The sequence below is a fragment of the Ochotona princeps genome, chromosome 6 (assembly GCF_030435755.1).
Source record: "Ochotona princeps isolate mOchPri1 chromosome 6, mOchPri1.hap1, whole genome shotgun sequence".
Lineage (NCBI taxonomy): Eukaryota > Metazoa > Chordata > Mammalia > Lagomorpha > Ochotonidae > Ochotona > Ochotona princeps.
In genome coordinates this window covers 12119074-12140996 of record NC_080837.1, presented here as the reverse complement: position 1 = coordinate 12140996, position 21923 = coordinate 12119074, and the positions used below count along the sequence as shown (strand labels likewise).

General features: G+C 49.6%; 1 protein-coding gene and 1 long non-coding RNA gene across 3 annotated transcripts; both read right to left on the bottom strand.

Moving 5' to 3' along the window:
* Positions 1-3529: 3529 nt before the first annotated feature.
* RLBP1 (retinaldehyde binding protein 1) lies at positions 3530-13596 on the bottom strand. Of its 2 annotated transcripts, none has more exons than XM_058665604.1 (7): positions 13243-13596; positions 12913-13041; positions 11161-11365; positions 9762-9940; positions 5945-6094; positions 4514-4624; positions 3530-4303 (listed from the first exon to the last, which is right to left on the bottom strand). In XM_058665604.1, the coding sequence occupies exons 1-7, from the start codon at positions 13252-13254 to the stop codon at positions 4145-4147; spliced, it is 945 nt and encodes a 314-aa protein (XP_058521587.1). In that variant the 5' UTR covers positions 13255-13596; the 3' UTR covers positions 3530-4144. The 2 variants fall into 2 exon arrangements, with proteins under 2 accessions (XP_058521587.1, XP_058521586.1); XM_058665603.1 differs by having other exon boundaries at positions 5945-6103; positions 13243-13592.
* Positions 13597-15979: 2383 nt separating this feature from the next.
* On the bottom strand, positions 15980-16755 carry LOC131480522 (uncharacterized). The gene is made up of 3 exons (XR_009245583.1): positions 16637-16755; positions 16386-16504; positions 15980-16043 (listed from the first exon to the last, which is right to left on the bottom strand). It is a non-coding gene; the product is annotated as an uncharacterized LOC131480522 (long non-coding RNA).
* Positions 16756-21923: the final 5168 nt, after the last annotated feature.

Genomic DNA, 21923 nt, shown 5'->3' with positions numbered 1-21923 from the left:
AGAAGCTCCTGACTTCGGATCAACTCAGCTCTGGCTGCTTGCAGCCACGTGGGGAGTGAACCAGCGGACGGAGGATCTTTCTGTAATGTTCTCTCTGTGTATCTGCCTTTCCAATAAAAATTCGTAATCTTTTAAAAAAAAAAAATGATTGCTCAGGCGTGTGGCACAGCAGCTTAAACCACCACTTGCAACACCAGCATCCTATATCAGGGCAGCCAGTTCAAGTCCTGGCTGCTCTGCTTCCAATCCAGCTCCCTGCTAATGTGCCTAGGAGAACCATGGATGATAGTCTAAGTGCTTAGTTCCCATCACTCACGTGGGTGAGCCAAATGACTTCCTAACTCCTAGCTTAAGCCTGGCCCTGCCCTGGTCATTATGACATACAGGCAGTAAAAAACAGATGAGAGATATGTCACTCATCTTTTTAAGTAAATTTTTTTTTAAAAGTTGAATAACACGGGCCCGGCACAGTAACCTAGTGGCTAAAGTCGTCACTTTGTATGTGCTGGGAGCCCATATGGACGCCGGTTCTGATCCCAGCAGCCCCGCTTCGCATCCAGGTTCCTGCTTGCAGCCTGGGAAAGCAGCAGTCAAGGATGGCTCAAAGTCTTGGCAGCCTGCATTTGGGTGGGAGACCTGGAAGAAACTCCAGGCTCTTGGCTTTGGGTTGGTTGGCTCAGCTCCAGCCACTGCAGCCACTTGGGGAGTGAATCAGATGGAAGATCGTCCTCTCTGTCTTTCTGTATATCTGCCTTTCCAATAAAAATAAAAATAAAATAAATCTTAAAACATACCAAATGACATGATTGACTATGGATAACACATAGATTCAATCAGGAATCCTAATGATGCCAAGAAACTGCAAATTGTCCACATCAGCAGCTAATGATACTCTTCTTTCTGATGTTCAGGAAACGTTTCCTTCATGCACAAAATTACAAGATAATATATAAAATTACCTTCAGATTATGTGTATGAGGCATATATGAAATAAATTTCATGTTTTGACTTGGATTCTTTCCCCCATGATATCTCATTCTAAATATGCAAATATTCCAACATCAAAAAACCTGTAATGGCAAAACACTTTCTGATCCCCTCTCTGAATAACATACTCAACCTGTAATGTTTTGCAAAACTGTTACTTCAGGCAGTGGTTTCGGCTGTGGGTTCACACTGCCATGCTGCCTCCTTGGACAGTGTAGAAGCTAGAGGTGTCGTCACTGTTTTGGGGACTTTGATAGGTTCTTTAAAGTGCAAAGCACATCAGCACATCTGAGGTGGGGCCAGATGCTAGGCCAGGGACTCCTCACTGTAGTCTCTGCCGCCCTCCGCCGACCTCATTTCAGGCAGCAAGGCTCCAGACCCGGCACCTGGGATCAGAGGTGGCCCAACTCACACCTCTGCTTCTGGTTGGTCTGGGTTCACACCTCTTCCATGAAACCTTTGTCAACTGGCCAGCAGCATCAGCCTCCTCTGGCGTCCTCTTAAGACTCTGCTGGACGGCCAGTGTCCCGAGGACACTCTGAAGCCACCAGTCCCTTCCCCTAGTGAGGCTGCAAACCACACGGTGATGAAATGCCCCGGGATTGGTGTCTCCTGTTTCTGAAGGGTCACACTAGGATGGCCGAAATCTCTTGCTGTGTTCCTCTGACTCTGTCCAAACACCTGTTACTCCGCACAATCCCGCTTTGTCCCAGAGTCTCTGGAAGTGAAGCTGTTCTGGGATGTCAAATGGTGATGGGCAAATCCCTGCTCTCTTGTTCCCGTTCCCTTAGCAAGCAGCTTTGGAAGACACTTTATTGGCCTCCCAGCTCATGAACTAGGGGAGGGGGCAGGGGCTGTGGCTTGCTTTAGGAATCACACAGGCACCTGGAACTTTAAGAGGCTAAACACCTCAAATTCCAACATTCAGTCTTTCCACCCTTTCTCCCAACAACCCCAACTCCCTTTCCGCTTAGCTTGTGCATGGAAGGGCAGTGCCAGGCCAGGGCCAGCAGGGGGCGTCTCGAGCCCATAATCGGAGATGCTCACTGGGGCCCAAAGCTGGGACTTTTCCTAAGAAATTTCCTGGGCTTTCTTGTCAGGAGCGACCCTGGGCTAAGGCTCTAGCTCTGTGGACTTGAAGGAGACCACGGCATCCCTTCAGGTCTGACAGGGAACCAAGGCTGCCCTCCGAGCCTACTGGCCAGGAGCTTGCTGCCTATACTGACCCTATTTGTAAAGATGGGGCTGTCACAGGCCAAGATGGCTCCCAGTATACTGGGTTCTGAAAAGAAGCAAGTAAGCTCTCAGGGACCAAGCACTATTTCTCTCAGATCTGGGACAAAGTTCTTAAGAAAACAATAATTAGAGGTGTGTCTTTAGAAAATTCCGGGGGCTGGGCCTGGCACAGTGGCCTAGCGGCTAAAGTCCTCACATTGAACACACCAGGATCCCATATGGGTGCCTATTCTAATCCTGGCAGCTCCACTTCCCATCCAGCTCCCTGCTTGTGGCCTGGGAAAGCAGTCGAGGACGGCCCAAAGCCTTGGGATCCTGCACCCATATGGGAGACCTGGAGGAAGCTCCTGGCTCCCGGCTTCGGATCGGCGCGCATCGGTCCGTTGCGGCTCACTTGGGGAGTGAATCATCGGATGGAAGATCTTCCTCTCTGTCTCTCCTCCTCTCTGTACATCTGACTTTGTAATAAAAATAAATAAATCTTTAAAAAAAGAAAAGAAAATTCCGGGGGCTGGCATTGTGAGACACTTGAGTTAAGCCATTGCCTATGATATCAACATCCCATGGGGGCACAGATTCAACAGGATTGTTTATCAATAAAATAAATTTTAAAAGAATAACTCTAGGGGCAGGTATTTGGCTTAGTGCTTAACACACGTGTGTCCCTAATCAGAGTGTCTGAGTTTCATTCCTGGCTGTGACCTGACTCCAGCTTCCTGCCAGCCCTCCAAGGGTGTTTCCAAGTAACTTTGTACACGTGTTTACACATATCCTCACTGGAAAGCAAGAAAGAAGACTCTTAGTGCATTGGGAAAATTCCCAAAAGTGTGAAGACAGATGGGACTGGATGGAACCAACAACCTACCAGTTGGAAGGTGTTGCCCCAAAATCCCCTACAAGGAGGAGGTAATCCCATGGGCTGATTCCCTCGGCTACCTGGGTGGAAGCAACCAGGCCAGTCAGCCCTCATCCATGACCAGCAGCAGGATCAGGCATCTGATTCCAGGTGACAGGTATGCGTAGCCCCTCAGTGAGGCATCAGTCAGTGCCTGGGAGCCTCACGCCCGGGAGAAGCCACTAGCTCCCTAGGGAAAGCAGCATGCCCGGCCCTGAGGGGACCTTCCCGGGCGACCTCACTGTCCAAAATGAGCATGCACCCCAGGAAAGCCAACTCCAGAGAAAGAAATCATTTGTATTTGTCAAGATATGCAGATTCGAGAAGTGCACTTGCAGCGTTGTCAACCACCTGAGCCTGAGAACCAAGAGCTCTAGGTGTATAGCTGGAGGACCAGAGGCGTTTGGAGAAGGCTTGGCCTGCCCATGCGCGGAGCCATCCATCAAGCAAGGGGAGCAGAGCAGAGCTCTCTGGGTGAGAAACTTCCACAACAGATGGAGTGGATGGCACGGCTGCCCTGGGAGGACGGCACAGCTCCTGACCCTCACTGCCCGCAGGAGGCTGCAGGGGACCCGGGGCAGGCCACCCAATAGGAAGCTGCTACAAGGCTGCTTTCGCCTGAAAATCAGTGTGGAAAACCACGATCTGTCTGCAAGTGCCAAGATCAGTGTGTCAGCTCAATCGAGTCGTTGGGATTTTCATCCCCCCTCCTTTATTTCTTTTTTATTGTGTTGGGGCAGGACTTTCACCCCAGACCCCTTGCCTATTATCACAGATCCTAAAGTAGCAAGCATCTGTTAGAAACGAAATCACTGAAAAGTCTGATTGGCAATTCAAGGGCACACCAGTTACTGTCCTACAGCCTCAGGGACAGGTGAAGCTATAACTGCCCCCTGGGAATTCTGCTCTACTGCACCCCCCAAGCGAGGGAGGAGCTTAAGGAGGTCTGGGTGTCTCCTCAGGCAGCTCGCTGCCCAACCTGGGCCCCCTGACACCTGAGAGCCCAGGGACCTGGCCCAGTCATCCTCATAGGGCCGTGTTCTCAGCTGGGGCCCGGGGGCCGAAGAGCTGCTCAGCAACAGCCCTGCCATCGTACTTGGGCTGGGTGCCCCCAAAGTCGGCCGGCAGGATGTTCTCATCAATTTCCTGGAAGAAGCCAGACAGGTCATCTCCGTGGACAAAGACCTGCAGGGCAGTGAGGAGACAGCTGAGTGGGAGGGCTCCAGCCAAGGACAGGGGACAAGCCCTCCCCTGCACCATGAGGTCCTTCTGCAGGACCCTGCAGGCTGTGTCATCAGGGTTGGGTGGTTCAGGACCAGGGTGCAGAGGGTGGGGCCCTCAGCCCACTGGCCTCCTGTCTTCATCACATCCTTCCACAACAGGCCCCACACTCACCCTCTCCAGCAGCTTGCTCTTCAGGAAGGGCTTGACCACGTTATAGGTGGTGGTGAAGTACCATGGCTGATGGATGAAATGGATGGCTTTGAACCGGGCCGGGAAGGAATCCTGCATTGGCAGAGAGACTCCCAGTGGCCTCCTCTTGCCATCCCCGATCCCGTCCCTTCCCCAATGGCACCCACACTGCAGGTGGGAAGCCCCAGAAGGGCCACCGCTCAACTCTGCCGCTGCGGAGGCAAGGAGCCCCAGAATTAGGCGAAGAAGCAAAACAGCAACCTTGCTAACTTTTTTGGTGACTGGGCCTTTTCAAATCCACTGGACTGTGGAGTTCATTGAAAACTGTTAGTTGAAGACCACTGGGCACTACTGTCAGCTCCCCCCATGCCCCTGTCCCACCCCATCCCAGATCTCCAAGGAACAGGGTGAAGGGACTCCTGACACATCAGTATACACAGCACGTTTCAAAACATTCATGGAAAATGGAATTAACGTCTATTTTGGTGCAAACATTTAAATTTCTTTTTTTTTCTATTTTTTTTTTACTTTGAAAATGGACATTATTTCTTTTATTATCATCATCATCATCATCATCATTTTATAATACAGCTGCATAGGCTCCTAGTATTTCCCTCATCCCCTTCCCAATTTAAACATTTAAATTTCATACATAGTTTTTTTCATAATTTTACTTTTCCATGAACTTACATTTTATTTATTTATTTATTTAAAAGATAGGGTGACAGAGACAGCAGGAAAGAGAAAAGGACAGAGATCTTCTATTTGCTGGTTCTCTCCCCCAACAGATGCAGACTGAGTCAGGCCTAAGCCAGGAGTCAGGAGCTGCAGCTGGGTCTTCCACTCCGGGGCAGAGGCCCAGGAGCTTGGACCATCATCTGATACCTTCCCAGGAGCATCAGAAGGACGCTGGAAGCAGCAGCCAGGGCTGGGACTCATAGCCATGCACTCCAAAGTGGGATTCAGGAATTTTAATCACTAAGCCCAATGTCTGCCTCTTCTGCTAGGTTTTTGAAGGTCCCTTAGAAGGAGTGAGCTGCCAGTGACGGGATGATATCCCTTCCTCATTCAAAGACAGAAGTGGCATGACAGCTACGGACGGAGAACACGGGCTTGTAGATGGGCACAGGTAGGAGCAAGCCGAGCCTCTGCCACTCTATCACTGTGACCTTGAGAGTCACTTAGATTGCTACCTCGGTTCTCAGGTTTGTGAAATGGAGCAGGGAGTCACTGAGAGATTTGCAAGGAGTCAAACTTGGCAAAGTGTTGATCACTTTGCAAGTGTCTGCGGTTGCAAGTGTAGTTGACTGTGCTCTTTATGGCACTACGGGGTCTCTTTTCAAGTCCTTGCCAGCCTGCCTTGCAGTGTCCCCACCCCGAGAGGTCCAGCCAGCACCAGTTCACACGCCTCACCTGGAGCATGTCCACCATCTTCCTGAGGTCAGCAGGCCGGAGCCCAGCAGCCTGCTGCATGGTGAAGCCCTTGAAATTCTCGATGATGCAGAAACCATTAATTTGGGTTTCCTCATTCTCCAGCAGCTTCTCCAGAATGAAGCAATATGCCTGCAAGATCTCAAGCACAGAGTAAATCGGATGTAAATTCCAACCCAAAAGAGATCCAAGGCTCCAGGTCTTTAGCAGCGAGCTATTCAGTAGTTTCTATTGGAGTTTAATTTGCCAAAGGTTTCCATCTGGGATGTTCTGCCTTAGAGAAAGGAGACCTAGAAAATAACCTGAGCTGTCATGTCCACAGTTAGATGGAAGAGTTTTGTCCCCGTACCATTTGAATTTTAAGATAGTTTTAAAATATTAGTTTATTTATTTGAAAGACACAGTGGCAGAGATGAAAAGAGACTTTCCACCTGCTGGCTCACTTCCCAAATGCCTGCGACAGTCAGACTTGGGCCAGGGTGAACTCCATCGCGTCTATCATGAGGGTAGCAGGAGCCCAGTCACACAGCTCACCTCCCACTGCCCTTCCAGGCACATTAACAGGCAGCTGGATCTGCAATGGAGCATCTGAGACTCAGACTTGCATCTGATATGGGATGATGACATCACAAGCACCACACCGTACCCGCACCCCAACCCAAAGGTGGGACCCATCTAAATAAAAAGAACTGGTGAAATTATGGAATGTTTATGCCATGGAATTCCTTGGAGCAATTAAAACTGATCCAGAATTGAAATATTACTCCCTAAATATGTGCAATGAGTACATGTTGACTCAAAATGTCTGAAATGCTCATTGAATGTGAAAAAAATAATAAAGATTATTTTTAAATTTCATTTATTTGTTTCAGAGATAGAAAGAACTCCCAGTATCTGGTTCATTCCCTCAAATACCCACAACAGTTGGGGCTGGGCTATGCCAAAGCCAGGAACTAGGAACTCAATCCAGGTATCACATCGGGTTGGCAGAAACCCAACCACATGAGCCACCATTTCTTCTCTCAGGGTCCTTTAACATGAACCTGGAGTCAGGTCACAGCCAGGAATTAAACTCTGATACAGACACACGTGTCTTAAGCACCAAGCCACAGGCCACCTCCTAAAAATATTTTTTAATGATACATACGACTAATGATACAGGTATAATAACATGTAGTATGAGCCCATTGTTTTAAAATAAATATGGGGGGGTGTGCATAAAATCTGTGAAGCATGGTGGGTTAAACTACAACCCAAGACACCAGCATCCTGTAAGAGTGCTAATTCAAGTCCCAGCTATACTACCCAAGTGTTTGAGCCCCTGCCATCCACGTGAGAGCTATTCATGGACATTCCAGCTCCTGACTTTGCGTGGCCCAGCCCTGGCTGTTGTGACCATTTGGTGACAGAATCAGCAGATAGAAATTTCTCTTCTCTTTCTCACCCTACTCTCTCATTCTCTGTCACTCTACTTTTCAAATAAATAAGTAAAATAAAATATTTTAATAACAGACAAAAATTAGAAGCTATCACTGATATACATCTCTAGGTGACAGATGGTTTTAAACTTATGACCTCTTGATATTTTCTAAAATAAGTGGATAGTATTTAGGAAAGAAAAATATATATATTTCAGAGTATATCTACACATATACTCCTGTACTTAAATCTCTTCCTTAAAGAAGTGCTGGGCCCGGCACAGTGGCCTAGCGGCTAAAGTCCTCACATTGAACGCACCGGGATCCCATATGGGCGCCGGTTCTAATCCCGGCAGCTCCACTTCCCATCCAGCTCCCTACTTGTGACCTGGGAAAGCAGTCGAGGACGGCCCAAAGCCTTACTTAGCACCCTGCACTCACGTGGGAGACCTGGAGGAAGTTCCTGGCTCCTGGCTTGGGATTGGTGTAGCACCGACCATTGCAGTCACTTAGGGAGTGAATCGTCGGACAGACGCTCTTCCTCTCTGTTTCTCCTCCTCTCTGTATATCTGACTTTGCAATAAAAATAAATAAATCTTAAACAAACAAACAAAAAAGAAATATCAGTGCTAGGCTCAGTGTGATAGCCTAGTGGCTGAAGTCCTCACCTTGCATGCACTGGGATCGTGTATGGGTGCCAGTTTATATCCCAGCTGCCCCACTTCCCATCCAGCTCTCAGAAAACGGCCTGGGAAAGCAGTGGAGGATAGCTCAAGTCCTTGTGCCCCTGTATCCACATGGAGAAACCCAGAAGAAGCTCCTGGCTTCAGATCAGCTCAGCTCCAGCCTTTGTGACCACTTGGGAAGTGAACCAGTGGATGGAAGTTCTTTCTCTCTGTCTCTCCTTCTCTTTGTAAATCTGACTTTCCAATAAAAAAAATAAATTAAAAAAAGAAGTATTTGTGCTAAAGCTATTACCTTATTTAATGGGAAATACAAATAAATTTGGAGCAAGCTGAGGCTGCTTACAGAAGTCCAGTTTCCTGTCTTTAGCTTTGCCCAGCCCTAGTTTTTGCGGCCCTCTGGAGAGTGAACCAGCAGATGGAAGATATCTCTCTCTTTCCTTTCAAACAAATTAATAAAAACTTGGAGGGGGGGAAGAATAGCTTGGAAAGGCCCCCCAAAACTCTGAGCAAAAGGATATAACTAAACCTAATCAACATTAAACATATTACAATTTCAAACAGTGTGTTACGGAGTATAAATAGAATAAAGGAACTATTGAATAGAGTAGAAAGCCCAGAAACAGACTCAAGCACATATAAAAATACAAGGATACTTCCACAAATGCATAGAAAATTGAATTAAAAGATAAACTCAGAGGCAACCATTTGTCTAGCAGTTAGTGATGCCAGTTAATGCCTCCATCCCACAACAGAATGCCTGGGTTCGATTCCCAGCTTCTCCCAATTCCAGTCTCCTGTGGACACAGACTCCGGGAGGCAACAGGTGAAGGCTCAGGGAGTCCCTGTCACCCACATGGCAGATCTGGAGGGAGCCCCCAGCTCCCAGCCTCCACTAGCCCTGCCCCAACTCCAGCCCCCTCCTATCATCACAGAATGAAAAACTCTCTCTCAACTGTCTCTCTCTGGCTGTCTGTCTCTCAGCTTCTCAAATAAATAAATAAAGATGATAAAGGATAAGTTTATTTTGGTGCAAAATTTTAAACAAATATAGATATATAAACATAATATGCATTTTCCACAAACTTCCTGAAGACCTTCATATAGAATATGGTGAAGACTGCATCTCAAGTCATTGAGAAATGATACACATTTCAATAAAATGTGCTAGGGCAACTACATAGCATTTTCCAAAATGAGTGTTTTTTTTTTTCATGTAAAAAAAAAATCCTTTTACGGCTCATGACAAGCTGGAGCTCCCCAAAGACAAAATCTGATCCCCCCAATCTAGACTGCTTTCTCAAGAGCTCTCTCAAACATAATCTAACACCTTAGCTCCAAGTGAAAAGACCTTGGCTGCTCAGCAGGTTGGAATGAGCACCCTGCAGATCTCCTCCAGCCCCTTGGCACAGCAATCCCTGCTCTCCCTGCCACTCCGTTTTTCCGCTTTTGACAGCACTGCCCCCAGTTCATGGCCCACAGCCGTTGCCCCCACTTGGCATCGGACAGGGATCCAAGGACAGCCACATAGAAGTGGCTTGCAAAGTCCTCCCAGCTGCTCCAGAGCATTCCTGCAAAGTCTGTGCAACAGGTGCCTGCCCTTTCCCCTACAGACCTCTGCAGAGCCAAGACTGAGAGTCCCACAAAGGCCGGGGGTGATGTGGGGCGAGGGAGAAGGCCAGGGAAGCTGTCACTGACCTCATCGAAGGTGATTTCCTCACAGTGCCAGTTCTCAATATTGAAGAGCATGACCACTCGGCCATACTTGTCCCGGCTTGAGAGGACACCGGGGTAGCCAGCCTCAATGGTACAGCGAACGGCCTCTGGGGACAGGCTGTCGAAGAGCTCGGGGTACTGCAGCCGGAAGTTCACGTAACCTAGAGGTGGGAGACATGAGGAGCCCCTTAGGGTACCAGGCCCTCCTTGCCTTGTGCACCTTCTGAAGTGGCCTAGAGTGGGAGGCAGAGACCTGGAACCCTGCCTGGCTCCGCCACACACAGCCTGTGGGGAGACTGACAGCATCCTCAGTTTTGAAACGGGATGATGACAACAGCCCATTTCACCAAATCGTGAGTCAGTCAGAAGATTCAGGGTGTGGCCATCACCGTAAACTGTGCAAACACCAGATCTAGACCTAAATGTGAAGGTGATTGCTACTTATTTTCTTTCTCATGAAGACAAGAAATCTGGGTACAGTGAGGGTGTGGGTAGGACTGGAAGGAACTCCTGAATCAAATACAAACCCCAGGCAGGTCTGAGGCCCTGCATGGCCACAGCACCATCTCTGCTGCCCACAAGCCCAGCCGTCCCCTTTCTGAGCAGTTCCTCACCCCTGCAGGCTGCTTCCCTCACCACATCTTAAGTACTTGGGAAGTTTGGGCCCAGAGCAGGTGTTCCAGCAGTGTGTGTCAGGGGATGCCAGCAGGCTGTGCCAGCATGTACCAGGAAGAAGCCATGCCAACTCCTCCCTGTCTGGAGTCCTCCAGGCAAATCGCATTGTTCACCTTTCTACCTATGGTGTCAGCTGTTCCATCCTGGTGTTCCATCCTGGACATTGTACCCTTCTCCACTGTTCTTCCCCCAACACCAGGGAACACTGCATGTTTTATTTTATTCTGTCGGCTTTACTCATGTTATTTCCACTGTGAGAGTGTCAGTTCCAAGAGGACCGGGGACTAGCGGAGGGGAAGAGGAGGGTGTCAGTATTCTGTTACTGACCCCAGAACTGACAGCCAGAGCTGGCCCCATCCCCAGTGCCACGGCCACGAGCTTTGGGACCTGCAGTGACCCAGGTGCCACACGCGGCAGGGGAAGGCCGGAAAGGAGACGCTCCCGTCGGCCATACAAACTCAACTCCATAGTCCTACTCACTGAGCCCCAAGGTTGGGAGAGAGGGGTTAGAGCTCCAGAAACCGGGTGGTGTCACGCTCTTTCGTCCATTCCCTTCACTGCCAGCGCTGAAAGGACTTCTGAAACCCACTGTTCCCAGGCATCATGTTACCGGTAAGGAGAGGAGGCTGAGAGCGAGGGTCTTGTGGTCACATGCAGGCGGATTCTTGTCCCGCCCTTACCTCCTGTCTGGAGCTGCACCCCTCACCTTTGAGGAGCTCGTAGGCGCGGCCCACGTTGAATTTGCGCGCGCGGATGAAGCGCAGGAGGAAGGCGCTGTCGCGTTCTCGCATCCTGTCGGCCACCGCCACAGCCAGCTCGTCGCCAGTGGCCGCCTGCGCCTGCATCAGCTCTTGCAGCTCTCGCACAGCCTCCTCCCGGGTCTCCTCCTTCTCGTTTAGTTCGTCCTTGGCCTGGCGCAGGGCAGGGTGTAGATGTGGGTGAGGAAAAGAAACTTGGCAATGAGCCTGGAGGGCCGCGCATGACCATAGCTAGGGACACTGCCCGCCTGCCCGCAAGCGCAGTGCCTGCGACCTTGGTTTTCAATCTGTGCCACAACCCAGCATGGTGGGTATTCTCCCCGTCTCTCAGATGGGTAGACTGAAGCTCAGATGCAAACATATTCTCATCCAGGATCACCTGGACACTTCTATGGTGACCACACTTTTTTTTTTTAAAGATCACTTATTCATTTGAAAGAGTTACAAAGAAAGAGGGCGAGACAGAGAGAGCGCGATCTTTCATCCACTGGTTCACGCCAGGTCTCCCACATGGGCAGCAAGGGCCCAAGCAATTGTGCTGCTTTTCCTAGGCCATTAGCAGGAGCTGGATCAGAAGTGGAGCAGCTGGGACACAAACCAGTGCCCATCTGGGATGTGGGCACTGCAGGCCAAAGGCTTTACCCACTGTACTGCACACTGGTCTCCACTGCTGCACTTTTAACTACCTCATTCTGCTGTCTTTCAAACCTCATTCAGATCCTTTCAAAAGAAAAAAAGAAGGGCCCGGCACCGTAGCCTAGCGGCTAAAAGTCCTTGCCTTGAACACCCCAGGATCCCATATGGGCGCCGGTTCTAAGCCCAGCAGCTCCACTTCCCATCCAGCTCCCTGCTTGTGGCCTGGGAAAGCAGTTGAGGATGGCCCAATGCATTGGGACCCTGCACCCATGTGGGAGACCCGGAAGAGGTTCCTGGTTCCCGGTTTCGGATCGGCGCAGCACCAGCCGTTGCGGCTCACTTGGGGAGTGAATCATCGGATGGAAGATCTTCCTCTCTGTCTCTCCTCCTGTCTGTATATCTGACTTTGCAATAAAATAAATCAATCTTAAAACAAAAAACAAAAGAAAAGAGCCCCCAGCAGATGGCAGTCTGCCTTCTGCCTCTGAACCTCACTTTTCCTCCCCTTGGCTGGGCCAGAAGGACTCACCTGAGAAGACAGCCTGAGGCTGACAGCAAAAGGAAGGAGCCAGTGCCTCTTTCCATTGGCTTGCCCAGCTTAGCTACCTCTTATCCCCGTCCCCTACCCCCTCAAATCCACAAAACACTGTCTGGTCATCGCTGAGCTAGTTTAACGCTGTATTCCTAAGGTTCAGAAAGCGAGACCCAGAGTGGGGGAAGCTGGAACTTGGGCCTTTTGCCCATCCAGTGGGAGCAGCAGCGGGACCCTCTACTCCAGGGCCACGTTGAAGCCAATGTTCTCCATATCTGACTCCAGGACGGTCCCTAGTCCAGAAACCTCAGACTGCAGTCACGGATTAGGCTGGCCTAGGTGTCCATCCAGTGGAGTTCCTATCACAGCCCTAACTTTCTAGGTGTCCAGGATGAACAGGTTGACCTGGAAAACTGGGGATGCGCCCTCTGTACAGGTTGGGGTACTCTGTGATGGTCCTCCCCACCCCACCCCACCCCACCCACCCTCACCCTGTATCACCTCCCAAAGCTGCCCCTCCCTGCTGCCTCACCTTCTGCAAGGTGTGACGGGGCAGCTGGCTGCATGGGCCAAAGACAGGCCCATGGTCCTTGGTTGTGAGCTGCTCCAGTTGAGCCCGCAGCTCCTGCTCCTCTTCAGGCACCATGCGGAACGTGCCCACCTGGGCAGAAAGGGGTTAGGAAGAAATGAGAACCCGTCCAGGTCCCCCACCAATATAAGTGAGCATGGCCAACGGCTGGCTCAGTGCACCTAGCACTTCTGCCCAAGGTCAGGGCCCATCGGGAGGTTGTCAAGGTGTGGATGATGGAGAAGCAACAGGAGGGAGAGAAGAAAGGAGAAAGGTGGAGGTTGGAGTACTCACCCCCTCTGACATACTGCCTCTGGGAGACTCAGTCCTCCAAAGAAAGGCTCTGTGTTCTCACTCCTGGCCTCCCCCGCGGCCCCAACCTAGGAAGTCAGAGTGTTAGAGACACCATTCTGCAACTGTCTCAGCCGGCTCAGAACCACCAGGGGCATTTGTTTGAAAAGCAGGTGTGGTCTAACCCTCCCACCCCCACCACCTTGTGATGCTGTCTGGAGGTCAGGACTGGCTCTCAGGGAGCGCCCCCTGGTGGCTCTGGAGAAGATGGGTCTGGGCTACCCTTGGCAAACTTGCTTTGAGAAGGGACACACAAATCCCTCGAACCTCAACTGAGAAAAAGCCCAGAATCAGAGTCCATGCTCAATTATGTAACCACTGAAGGAGGTGTCAACCCCTTGTCCCTTCTGTGGCCATTTCCCCCGGCTCCAAGGGTAAGCCAGAGACCTCCCCAGCACATTCATCCTCAGGCATCCTGGTGACCGTTACGTAACCAAGACAGTGGGTATGTGTTCTAGGCTCTGTGCCACACTGAGTATTTTCAACTCCATTATCTCAAATGGGATTATTTATATTTTTTTGTTGTTGTTGTCTATTTCACATAAGAGGAAGCAGGGCCAAGGGAGAAGTGATGTGTCCAGGATAGCACAACCCAAAACAGTTGAGGATCAAGACTCAAACCCAAGTTGCGACTTCATGTCAGCTCAGAACTCCCTGGCAGCTTCCACTTGCAGGCTGTGTGAGTGATCAGGAGTCCTGGTTGTCTCCTATAACATGAGGTAGGAAGCTGATAAAATCCAGGGCAAAAATGTGGTGTAACAGTTTAAGCTGCCACTTCCAACACCAGTGTCCCATAACTGGAGTGCCAGTTCTAGTTCTGGCTGCTCCGTTTCCTATCCAGCCTCCTGCAGTTGCACAAAAAAAAAAAAAAAAAAAACAGCAGAAAATGACGCAAGTGTTTGTGCCCCGGCCAGCTGAATGGGTGACCCAGATGGAGTTGCTGGCTTCTGGTTTTAGCCTGGCCCCAGATATGGCTGTGGTGGTCATTTCAGGAGTGAACCACTGGGTAAACCTCACTCCGTGTGTGTGTGTGTGTGTGTGTGTGTGTGTGTGTGTGTGTCTTTCTGTCACTTTGCCTTTTCAATAAATAAATACATCTTCTTAAAATATTATGGGATATGATTATTGTACACATAAGCAATGCTTGGCCATGACAGCCTGCAGTGACAATCTGGTCACTCAGTACGCCTTCTTGTTGTTCTGTTTCCGGATTGTCTCCACTCCTGCCGAAACGTTTCTAGTACCTGTAGGTCCTTTTGTTCAGTTGTGTCACCTACCCACAGTAAGTGGCACAGCTAGGACTTGAACCTATGCCTGACATCACACCTGTTTTTTTCAAACTTGTGTGCTTGCTTGTTTAGGAAAGCAAAAACACAGTGAGATCTCTCACCCACTGGTTCACTCCCCCAAATGCCTGCAATAGCCAGCACTGGGCCAGACTGAAGCCAGGAGCCTGGAACTCCATCTGTGTCATCTACAGCTGTGGTAGGGACCCAAGCAACTGAGCCGTCACTGCTGCCCCCATGGTCTGCATTAGCAGGAAGCTGGAATTAGAAGTGAAGCTAGAACTTGAACCCAGGTATTCTGAAATTGGGTGGTGTCAAGTGCTGTGTCAAATACCCACTCTACCAAGTCTGACACCTGGAGCTAAGACATCTCCAAGCAAAGTCCCAACAACAACAACAGACGTCATCAAAATCTTGAAGGTCAGAGGGACCTGGGTTGGAGTTAGGCTCAGTCACTCACTAGCTGTTGGACCTTAGGCAAATTATCAAACGTGTCTGAGCTTCAGCATCTGTCAGGAAATGAAACATAATAATAGCACCTACCAAAAAAGAATTGTCGTGCAGACCATGTAATTCCTGTAATGCACCAGGCACAACGTCTCGCTGGAAAATGGCTCCCTTCCCTTTCTTAGCATCATACTGATCATTCTGACTCTACAAAGAGACCCGGAGCTTCCCCAAGCATATCTGAGGGCTGCCCGTTTCCCACCCTTCCCACTGCCAAGCCCCAAGAGGGCAGGGAGGCTACAGGGGCTGATTCATCCTTGAGAACCAAACCTAATCCATGACTATCTCTGGCTGCTGGGATGCAGAGAGCCAGCCTGAAGTGCTGCCATGCCATCTCAAGATGTTTCCCAAACAGGACCGGCAAGTCCGAGAAGTCCGGGCAGGCGGGACAGTGCAGGATACCCTCGGCCAGTAAAGTGGACAGCAGAACAAGATCCCACATCTTTAAAGCACAGAGCTAAAGCAAGTATAGCAACTGATTTCTAAATATGCCCAAGTTGTTAACTGTGGGGCTTTTTTTAAAGCACTAATTTATGAAGAAATGAATGAAAACTCACTTACCTCTCACGTCAGGCCCAGGCTGTTCACTGCCGTTTAAGGTTGTCAGAAGGAACTCAGTACACCCGAGTACGTATGAATGTTAAGTGAACAACAAATGCTTTGTCCCATGCAAAATTTGGGACATATTACACTCAAAAAGTACCTGTTGTTCACCTGAAATTCACACTCCTGGGGGGATTCTATATTTGCGTTTGCTAAACTGGCCAAGATTGGTCTGGACCAACCTGCGCCTGGGATGGGGCCTCCCTGGACCTCCCTTGACTCCTCACCCCAGGACTGGGTTCTCTAGTCCAGGCAGGTTGCTGGATAATGACTCACCTGCCAGGTCTGCAGCTCCTCCTTGGAGCCACCGGGTGCCCAAATCGTTCTGAGGTTCTGGAGGTGCCTTTCCTGGGGGCAGGTTCAGTCAGCCGGTTGGGATTATTTTGTCACAAGGAGCTACTCACTGCCCACAACCTCCTGCTAAATCAGGTTCCCTGGAGGCCCAGAGCAGGGCAGGCAAAGCACCAGCAGGCAGAGGGGAATAGCCAGAGCCTGGCAGGAGGCACATCAAAGCTCTCCTTTGTGTGCTCCTGCCCAGAATTCCTGTTCAGCCGTGTGGAAGCCGGCCGTGGGGCTGGGAGCTGGGCCAGCTCCAGTCCCTCCTCTCTGCCCTCTTTTTCCTGCAAATCCCAGCAGTGAGTACCCCGGCTCCAGGGCAAAGTGTGCAAAGAGATTAAGGGGACTGCAGACCTGACTGAAGATACAACGGCTGCTGCCACCACTCAGTCCATCGCCCACGTCTCCCCAGTCCACAGGGCTGCCGCCCCACTTCTCACTCCAGGAGGGAGTGTGGCTGTCCGGCAAGGTCACTGGAAAAGACAGAGCCAGAGCAGGGCAGAGGACAAGGCATGTGGACACATCATCCAGTGGTCAGACCGTGCCAGACTGCCCCCCTTTTACATCCCAGCTCCAGCCCCTTCTGGCTGCTAGGGGTTGCTCACCACTCAGCATCTCTGTTTTCTCCTCTGAGAAGTGGAGGCAACTCCAGGGCCAGGCTTATGGCGTGACTGGAGACAGATGTCAGTGAGGTGCTCAGCCCAGGGGCCTGGCTCCTAACACTGAAAAACAACCCCATAGGTACCCTCAGTTCCCCATGTGCAGAATCAATAGGTTCTGGCTGAAAGCCCCCCAAGCTCCCTGCAGGTGCAACCCTAAGCCTCAGCTCTAATATTCCACAGGGATGGATATGGGAGTTGACTAGCACATTGTTTTCAGGGTTCCAAGGGCAGGAAGTACCCCCAAATAAATAAATGTTAAGAAAAAAAGAAAGAAAGAAAGAAAGAAAGAAAGAAAGAAAGAAAGAAAGAAAGAAAGAAAGAAAGAAAGAAAGAAAGAAAGAAACTAGCTGATTCTGGCTCCAACCCAGAGCAGTGTCCTCTCACGGCTACCTTTGGCCCTGCTTTGCCTCCCTGAGCAGTGCAGGGCAGCATGGGCAAGTCCCAGGGCACAGTGCAGCCCTTAGCATTCAGCTCCAGAAATGTCTTGCTTCACCCCACATATAGGTCTGGCTTTTCTACCTGTTCCCATTGGACAGGTACGGGATTTCTTTACCCTGCGTACCCTCTCCAGGCGGCCTAGGCTATGAGATGGACCCTGATGAAGGGTATCCTGCCTCTGCACACTCTCCCCTTGAGCAGGCTGCAGTGGCTGGCATTTAGATGCTAGGTGCCCCTGAGTGCCCTGAGGCCCTTTCCTGCCAACAGTCCCTTCCCAGGGCCCCGCTCTGGCTGCTTGTAACTCTTGGCTGTTTGTTTCCCATGTTCTGTCTGGCACCGAGGACCCCCTCCTTTCCGTCATTCTCCCCAGTCCTGTCTGTCCTACACAGTAGCCACGGGCACTTGTAGCTTTTTCAGCACTTGGAATGGGAACGATTTGATCCAAGAACTGAACTTTACTTTGATAGAATGCTAATATAAAAACTGATACTAGGGACTGGCATTATGGCAGAGCAGGTAAAGCCGCTGTGTGGGGCACCAGCATCCATAGGGACACTATAGGTACATGTCTCAGCTGCTCCACTTTTAATTCAGTTCCCTGAATAACCTGGGGAAAGCAGTGAATGATGGCTGAAGAGTTAGGGCTCCTGCTACCCGTGTGGGAGATCCAGAGGAAGTTCCTGGCTCCTGCCTTTGCCCTGGTCCAGCCACAGCTACTGGAACCATTTGAAAAATGAACTAACAAATGGAAGACCTCTCTCCCTCTCTCTCAGACTTTTAAATATATAAATAAATTTTGGGGCCTGGCGCCGTGGCCTAGTGGCTAAAGTCCTCGCCTTGAACGCTCCAGGATCCCATATGGGCACCGATTCCAATCTAGGCAGCTCCACTTCCCATCCAGCTCCCTGCTTGTGGCCTGGGAAAGCAGTTGAGGACAGCCCAAACCCTTGGAACCCTGAACCTGTGTGGGAGACTTGGAAGAAGTTCCTGGCTCCTGGCTTCGGATCGGTGCAGCACCGGCCGTTGCGCTCACTTGGAAAGTGAGTCATCGGATGGAAGATCTTCCTCTCTGTCTCTCCTCTCTGTATATCTGACTTTGTAATGAAAATAAAATAAATCTTAAAAAATATATATATATATAAAATACATTTAAAAAAACTGATACTGAATTCAAGTTTACTAAGTTTGGGATATCTTAAGTATGTGTTTTTATCATATTTTTCAACATCAAGTTCTATGATAAAGAATTTCTGATAAGAAAAACGTTAATTATTTATTATGATTTTTACTTATATATATATATAAGGAGCAGAGAAGAGAGAGTTCCCAACTGCTTCTCACTCCCCAGATGCCTGACCAGCCCCAGCTGGATAGATGCTGCATCCAGGAGCCAAGACTCAATCCAGTCTCCAACATGAATGAACACAGAGTCTGCATTAGCAGCAGGCAGGAACGGAAGCTGAGAAAGGAACCCAGGCTCTCTGATGTGGGACGCGGGCATCTTAACTGCCGACCTCCAGCACCGATTCCCCAGCTGGGAACACTCTAAAGGTCCCTTCATCAGAAAATGCTTACTAAATGTTGAAGATAGTGCAAAGAATGAAAGTATATTGGATGGTTTTTATATGGCTTAAGCTTCTGAAATGATAGTGTTTGGGATACACTGGGTTAAAATATATTAATTCCACTTTTTCAATTTCTTTGTGTAATGATTGGAAATTTTTAGGTTAAATGAGTGCTTCATATTCTAACTCTCCATGGACAGAATCGTAATCCAAATCTTGCTACTACTCAAAGTGTAGTGCGAATCCATGGTGTCTGCATGAGCTGGGTTATGTTATGTTAGAAACGTGGTTTCCAGGGGCCTGGCACAATAGCCTAGCGGCTAACGTCCTCGCCTTGCAAGCACCAGGATCCCATATGGGTGCCGGTTCTAATCCCGGCGGCAGGGACAGAGGCAAGGTCTCTTACCAATCCTGGGCCTAGACCAATCTGCTTCAGACCATTGGCTCTCCTAGCCCTGGGTTGCTTTACCTGTAAGATGATATTCTCAGTTTACTGAGCCTCTCCCCACGCTAAATTCACATGCTCCTGTCCCAGCCCCTAGAATGTGGCTGTATTTGGAGAGAGGCTCCTTGCAGACACTGAGCTATAATGGGATCATTGGGCCTGGTGCCATGGCCTAGCAGCTGAAGTCCTTACCTTGAACGTGCCAGGATCCCATATGGGCACCAGTTCTAATCCCGGTGGCCCCACTTCCCATCCAGCTCCCTGCTTGTGACCAGGGAAGGCAGTCGAGGATGGCCCAAAGCCTTGGGACTCTACACCCATGTGGGAGACCCGGAAGAGTTCCTGGCTTCGGATCAGCGCGGCACCAGCCATTGTGGTCACTTGGGGAGTGAATCACCAGATTCTTGGTCTCTCTCTCTCTCTCTCTCTCTCTCTCTCTCTCTCTCTCTATATATATATATATATATATATATATATATATATATATATATATATATACACACATATACACACACACACATATATATATATATATCTGACTTTGCAATAAAAATAAATATATCTTTAAAAAATAGTGGGATCATCAGGGTGGGCCCTCACCTGTCCTAGCAAGAGGAGCTTTTAGAATACAGGGTGGTTATCTACTCAGGAGACACTAGCCTTTGGTCTCAGAGTTCAAGCTTCCGGATCTGTGGGGAAGGGACTTTCTGTGGTCATTGGCCCTAGCAAACTAGTACAGAGGGATGATGGTTTGCTCCCAGGTGCCTGACAGGGTTGGAGGCTCATGGGCGCTGGGTGGACGAGCCCAGGGTGCTCTGTGGGAAGGAACCATGAGGTACCAGAAGAGGCTCCACCAATGCTGAGTGAGGGCCTCAACATGGAGAACACACCTGTGCCCCGAACACACTGCGAAACTAGTTAACAGCTCAGCTCTGCAAGGACTGAGCCGCATGGTGCTGTTTAGGATGCTAGAGGGCCATGGGACCTTTTGGGTGAGAAGAGCTCTCCGTGGTGTTACCTGCTGCTCAGAGATACTCAGAGTATCTCTGGATCTGGGATTTTCCACTTTACAAACAAGTACTGAGACCCTGAGAAAGAGACAAAGCTCTTCCATACATTGATTCATTCCCCAAATAGACAGACACGATGGTCAGATCTGGGCTGGTTCAAAAAAAGGAGCAGGAAGCTTCTTTTGGATCTCTTTTAGAATACAGGGTCCTACTGCAGGGTCAGAATCACATCTTACTACTGTGGCCGTTCTGTAGGACGAGACAGTGCCCTTACTGTGCCAGATACCTGTGAGGGTTCCATCCGCAGACAACCCTGGCCTGCCCCTCTCTGCACCCAGCCAGAGGCTGGGAGGGTGAGGGCTCACATAAGGTATACCCCCAAATCTGCACTGTGACAGGTACCTCAGCAACATTATCCCAGCCAGTCCTTCCAGATGCGAGACAGAAACTAAAACCACTTTCAACAGAAAAGGTAACTGAGTAGAGAGAGAGAGGAACCAGCCCAAAGCCACACAGCTGGTTAGGAGTATAGTCCAGGTCGTTCAACATACCAGGTTACCCCGTTGGGACTGCCCACAGGAGTCCTACCTGCCCCAGGCTCCTCTCAAAGTGACATCACTTCATTCTAGTAAGAGGTGTCACAGGAAGACCTTATGGAATTCTTGGGTCTCAGTCCTTGTTTGTAAAGTGAAAAATCCCAGATCCAGAGATATTCTGAATTTTCCTTAAAATCACACAATGGGGCTTGGTGATGTGGCATAGAGGGTTAAGCCATTGCCTGTGACACCAGCATTCTATTTGGTTGCTGGTTTGTATCCCAGTTACTCCACTTCTGATCCAGTTACCCATTAATGTGCCTGGGAAAGCAGCAGAAGATGGCTTAAGTACTTCAGCCCCGCATCCCCATGAGAGATCTTCTGGCCCCATGAGAGCTTCTGGCTCCTTTTTTTGAACCAGCCCAGATCTGACCATTGTGTCTCTTTGGAGAATGAATCAATGGATGGAAGAGCTTTGTCTCTTTCTCAACTCTGCCTTTCAAATACATAAGTAAATAAATAAATAACTTTTGAAAAAAAAATCACACAGTGTTCATGAAAGTGAGCTCTCGGGCAGGACAGAGCCTCTGACCTCCAGTACCAGCGGTCATTGTGCTCTGAAAAGCCCTGACTGCTCTAGGAGGCCGACTCCCTGTACACAGAGGGGTCTGGTCCACGGCCACGCAGGGAGACAGGTGCTGGGGAATGACGCAGTGAGAATCGAGCACAACATGTCGGCACTAGGCTGTTCAAAGAGGGTTTCAGAATAAAGTTGGGTCAAGAGCCCAGGAAAAACGAATTGCAAACACAAAAGTCAGTGCAAACACAAATCGACAAGGTGGATTCGTGGTTGACTGGAGAGATGGGTAGGTGGACAGAGATGTCATGAAGCAAATATTCCCTGTAGAATCCAAACAATGGGTGTTTGAGATAAAAATGTTCCCAACTTCGCTTCCCCTTCATTCTAGGCCAAGAACATGCTTTTTTGGTTACTTCAACATTGTGGTCCTCCTCTCTTTTCTTCTCATTTTTCTCCTGCTTTACTTTTTGGTGTTTTTAAAAATATATTTTTCTTCTCCTACATGATCTCAGTGAGCATTTATTGATTAGTGACCATGGTAAGGTACTGGGAATCCAGGGATGAATAAAAGATCATCTCTGCCTAAGCCATTTGTGGGCTAGATGGGGAGACATAAGCAAAATAGTCATAGAATAGGGCAAATATATTCGGACGGG